General features: G+C 39.3%; 1 protein-coding gene across 1 annotated transcript in view; it reads left to right on the top strand.

Moving 5' to 3' along the window:
* Window positions 1-1,154: 1,154 nt before the first annotated feature.
* The window catches only part of eeig1a (estrogen-induced osteoclastogenesis regulator 1a), a gene marked incomplete at both ends in the record, with an annotated part of 37,757 nt that continues 33,020 nt past the window's right edge, over window positions 1,155-5,891 (top strand). Inside the window, one exon of the mRNA XM_080044029.1 lies at window positions 1,155-1,297. Coding sequence (XP_079900155.1) covers window positions 1,155-1,297 — 143 coding nt within the window. The remainder of the gene's footprint in view (window positions 1,298-5,891) is intronic.

Below are 5,891 nucleotides of genomic sequence, written 5' to 3'. Positions count from 1 at the left end.
TCCGCACGGTGGCGCTGTTTCACCTCGCAGACTACAGAGTGACTGGCAGTGAATGGAGAGACGTCAAGTCAACAGAGGTGAGCCAGTAAAACACAGGAAGTTAGCTTTAAAAATAAAAATCAACAACTCACCCTATGTTCCAAATCACATACTCTTCCTTTTTACTACACTACATACTAAAGTACAGAAGAGTTTTAGGGCCACAGGAGAGAAAAAAAAAATCAGATAAGGAAGATTTTTTTTCATTATGTCGAGAAATGTCAAGAATAAAGAAGAATACTACACAATGCTTTTGGAGTTAGTGGGGCATTTATGTATTTTCAGCATACTACAATTGAAGTGCATGTATTGGGACATCCTAAATCTTTTTTTGGCGTACTAAATAGCAGGGAAGTATGGGGATTGGAACGCAGGGTCTGTCATCAAAAAGTCACTTTAGTGGTTCATATTTGTGTATAGGCCAAAGCACAGGTCAATTTTATTTATTATTATTATATCATTCTCATTTATTTTTATTTTGCTTTTTAACCAGCCCATGTCTTCTTCCGTATCCTATTATAAAACGGCCAAAAGTTCGTTATTTGGACTAAACCTTGGTTTTTAAAGACATGCAAATTCAGCCATAACTATTTAAATAATGCCAAATGTGCATATTAATCACATATAATACAACAATAATCAACTGCTAACGTTTCATGATGAATGATATCTATAAGTTAATGTCGGCTTTAAGGTTTTATTATGAAATGTTCAACCCGGAAGTCAGATTGCGTCTAAACATTTTAATTTTTTTCTGCGCGAGACAGAAACAGAAAAGCAAGAGGCAAAACGTATTTTTCTGTCATTCTTCAGTCGTTGTCCCGCCGCTCACTAAACTCACAGGCCCCGAAATGTCTTCAGGTAAGTCTTTACCACTTTTAAAACCACTAAAATCAACATTTTATCCACTTTTTATACGTTTTTTATGCGGTTTATTTACGCCAAACTCTGGATTTTTTTTCAGATTTCTGTGCTGAATCCCCTCTGAAGAATCGGAGTTCGCATGATAACACAGTCTAAAATATTCCCTGCCATTTAGACAAACTTATACGGTTGTTAAGCGTCTTTTATCGACTTTAATAGCCTAGTTTTATGCCAGTGGAGTCAGTTAAACAATGGCGTTCTTTGTGAAAAAGAAGAAATTCAAGTTCCAGACCCAACTCACCCTGGAAGAGCTGACCGCGGTGCCTTTTGTCAACGGCGTTTTGTTCTGCAAACTGCGGCTACTGGAGGGGGACTTCGCCGCTACTTCAACCAGGTAAGAAATAAACCGAGAAAAACACATATAACAACATAAAAACACCTTAGATTAACTGGCAAAACACCTAATATAGTAGAAAAACACATAAAATAACTGATTAAATCACCCGAATAACACCCAAAATAACTCGAAAACAACATGTAACATCACTTTAAACACGCTAAACCCATTTAGGAATGATTTAGGATGAATGTAGGTGGTTATTCTTCCATCAAAAGTCGTTTTAACGTCAATTTATTGAGTTTTTATTGTCTTTTAAACGAAAACAAACACCGTAAACCACTAGAAAACAACGCCAAACATCACTTTAGACACACAATTCATTAAGGACGGTTTTAGAGTGTTTGTAAATGATTGTCCTCCATCAAAGTCACTTAATAAGTGCATTTATAAAGCTTTGTAGTGAATTAATTGTCTTTTTTTGCATATAATAACCTATAATCAGTGCCTATATTAGTCTTTTTGGGTCATTTACTTGATTTTTATGTTAAATATTGAGGTTTTGCAGTGATTTCGATGTGTTTTGGTCCAGTTTAAGATATTTAAAATAAATGTTTTTACTCTTATCAAAGTTTAAATACACTTAAAGGAGCTTTAAGTGCATTTATGGAACTATATGACATTTCGTTGTAGTTTGACAACATCTATTTTGTGGCTATACTATTCTATTCAGTGCCTAAACTTGTTTGTGGGGTGTTTTGTTATGTTAAATATAGTCCATTTCTGCAGTGATGATTACTCAGGTTTTAGTCTAATTTATAAAAGGCTATTCGTATGCTAATGCCTATCAGTTGAATCTTACCCTGCGAGGAAAACAAATCAGATAAGGAAGATTTTTTTTTCATTATGTTGAGAAATGTCAAGAATAAAGACAAATACTGCAAAATGCTATTGGAGTTAGAGGGGCATTTGTGTATTTTCAGCATACTTCAATTGTTTTGCATGTATTGGGACATCCTACATCTTTTTCATGGCATACTAAATAGTAGGGAAGTATGGGGATTGGAACGCAGGGCTGGTAACATTGCTCTATAACGAATTGCTATTGCGTTTGTTTGCACCACACATATTTCAAGGTTTTCAGAATTTACAGGAGCTTAAAAATCAATTTCTAGAGCTATATTAGGAGTATTGCAATCTCTATGTTGTGGCTATCATATTTTTTCCAGTTTATAATCCTGTTTGCTGTGGTTAATATAGTGATTTCACAGTAATTTCTTGCATTTTTAGCCTTATTTTACATGGCAAAACCGAGACTAAACGCTTTGCTTTTGCATCTTGGTAATCAAGGCTATAAGAAATCATTGCTATTGCATTTATTGCACCAAAGTATGTCAGATTCATTCTTTTTTTTAACACATTTAATACTTTATTTACGGATTTTTGTTCCTTTTACAACATAAGTTTACACACTAATCAAAAAACACTCATTCACTCACTCACTCACTCACTCACTCACTCACTCACTCACTCACTCACTCACTCACTCACACTCACACTCACACTCACACTCACACTCACACTCACACTCACACTCACACACTCACTCACACACTCTCACACTCACACTCACACACACACACACACACACACACACACACACACTTGTAAACAAACCCAAGGCATTACATGGTGCGCCGCCGGTCAGCTAAGTGTTTTATTGGCAGAACATCTCTGACCCAATTTCACAGACGAAAGCTCATGGCTGGTTTTACACGTCTGAGTTTGGATGTTAAAGTAAAGGATTGGTCTCACTCTCTCTTCTCTCTCTCTCTCTCTCTCTCTCTCTCTCTCTCTCTCTCTCGGTCTCTCTCTCTCTCTCTCTCTCTCTCTCTCTCTCGGTCTCTCTCTCTCTCTCTCTCTCTCTCTCTGTCTCGCTCTCTCTCTCTCGCTCTCTCTCACACACACACACACACACACACACACACACACACACACACACACACACACACACACACACACACACACGCACACGCACACACACACAGAGGATTGGACCACATTCTGTTCACAGTGTGTAGAGTAGAACAAAAAGGAAAAGGGGATTTGTGTTGGGTTATCTACGTCTCAATTACCAACTTTTGTTTCTTATTTTTCTCCAACGTGTTCAAACTGGGGTTCTTACAAAGCTGTTAATTAGTTTATCTACAAATAAGGCCTTAGTTAGTCTTAAAATGGCTCAAATAAATACTTCAATAGTCTTAAAAATGCAAAGATATGTGGCAAACTGTTGAACTTGAAATCCCGGTTCTGAGAACTGAGTACGTGGGAGAAGGATTTCCCTGTGTCCTTAGTATATACCAGGTCTTCCTCTCGGTGTGTGTGTGTGTGTGTGTGTGTGTGTGCGTGTGCGTGTGCGTGTGCGTGCGCGTTTATTTATTAGTTTAAAGGTGCTAAGAGGAACTTTTAAATATTTCTGAAACAGTTTAATTTTTCCTCTGTTGATCATAAATGACATGTAACTGCAAACGAAACCATCAGTGCAAAGAATGCTATTTTTATATAGTTTTTCTTAATGCCTTTGTCATGGGTATACGACGCTCACCCAGGAACAACAGCTGGCGTGGTAAAAACACGACCACTTTTGTCCAAAGGGGGCGCGAGAAATAAAACAAACTGAAAGTCCCTCTGAGCACATTTTTAAAGTGGCTTCTTTGACATTACGCTTTGCCAATTTGTTATGTCATGATACAATAACACTCTCTGGCTCACGAGGGATTATTCATTCTGCCTCCCAGGGGAATGGCCGCCTCCATAAAAATATTTATTTATCAAAACATAAACTCTCAATTTGCTGAGAAATAAGAAAGTGATTTGTTATTGTTTGGAATGCTGTGATGCACGAGGTCATTCTGGTCTCCGTGGAGATTACAGATTACATAACCGTTGATATTCCCTCCCTCCCTCCCAACGCGGTTATCATCTCCGTGTCTGGAAACAAAGCTCTCTCTCTCTCTCTGTCTTTCTTTTTCCGTCTTTCTCTCTCTGTTTCTCTCTCTTCATCTCTCTCTCTCAATTTCTCTCTCTCTGTTTCTCCCTCTCTCGATCTCCCTCGCTCCTTCTCTGTCTCTCTCTCTGTCTCTCTCTCTTTCAATCTTTCTGTGTCTCTCTCGCTGTCTCTCTGTTTCTCTCTCTCTCTCTCTCTGTTTTTCTGTTTCTCTCTGATTCTCTCTCTCTCTGTCTTTCTTTCTCTGTCTCTATCTTTCTCCTTCTCTCTCTCTCTCTCTCTCACACACACACAAACGCACTCTCTCTCTCTCTCTCTCTGTCTTTCTCTCTCTTTATCTCTCTCTTTCTCTCACACATCAAAGACACATACACACACACACACACACACACACACCACACACACCACACACACCACACACACACACACACACACACACACACACACACACACACACACACACACACACACACACACACACACACACACACACACACACACACACACACACACACACACACACACACACACACACACAGGCGATGGCACAGGGAGGCTCCCTTAGCGACAGACACAGATTAGCATTATGTCACAAACACATCTGACAGACCCAGGCTTTGTATCACGGGACTAGACTGGTTGTTGTTCTGTATGGGACAGTCTTACCAGCACATTCTGAACCAAATATCAAATATCTCAACTTCTAAAGCACTTACATGGACCAAACTTTCCATACTCATTCTCAGCACTATTCTGAAGGTTACTGCAGAAGGATTTGTTCATATGTGGTTAATTGTCTGATTCATGAGACACTTTCTTCTTAAAAACATGAAGAAAATGACAAGTACACACTATTTATTTTATTTAGAAAATTGTGTGTGTGTGTGTGTGTGTGTGTGTGTGTGTGTGTGTGTGTGTGTGTGTGTGTGTGTGTGTGTGTGTGTGTGTGTGTGTGTGTGTGTGTGTGTGTGTGTGTGTGTGTGTGTGTGTGTGTGTGTGTGTGTGTGTGTGTGTGTGTGTGTGTGTGTGTGTGTGTGTGTGTGTGTGATGGATGGATGGATAGAGGTGTTGACATTTAAAGTGTATACATTTCAGAAATATATATCTGCTAAATTCTTCACATTTCATCTACTCTGTGTGTGTGAAAGCCAACTGTATATACAGTGCTACGCTCCAATCAGCACAGCTTACATCTCTGTGGCTGTGATGTCACATTTGTTTGAAGTTTGAGTTTTAATGGTGTCAGAGAGAGACGTGCCAGGAGTGGAAAGACAAAGACAGGGGGAAGAAGATAGCGGGGAGTTTTCTGTTTAATACGTCCAGAAAAAACAGTGTGTGTGTGAGGCTACACATGAACTCACTCACTCACTCACTCACTCACTCACTCACTCACTCACTCACTCACTCACACACATTCTCTCTCACTCACTCACTCACTCACTCACTCACTCACTCACTCACTCACTCACTCACTCACTCACTCACTCACTCACTCACACACATACACACATTCTCTCTCACTCGCACACACACGCACACACACACGCACACGCACACATTCGATACTTGGCTTAAAAGAATACAAAATGTTTTGTACTGGTATTTGACAGTTGATCTTCCCATTTGCCTGGACTGTTGATTCAG

This window comes from Ammodytes marinus, assembly GCF_949987685.1.
Source record: "Ammodytes marinus genome assembly, chromosome: 2".
Taxonomy (NCBI): domain Eukaryota; kingdom Metazoa; phylum Chordata; class Actinopteri; order Uranoscopiformes; family Ammodytidae; genus Ammodytes; species Ammodytes marinus.
Note: the sequence above shows the minus strand (reverse complement) of the source record. Positions and strands in the feature narration are given on the sequence as shown.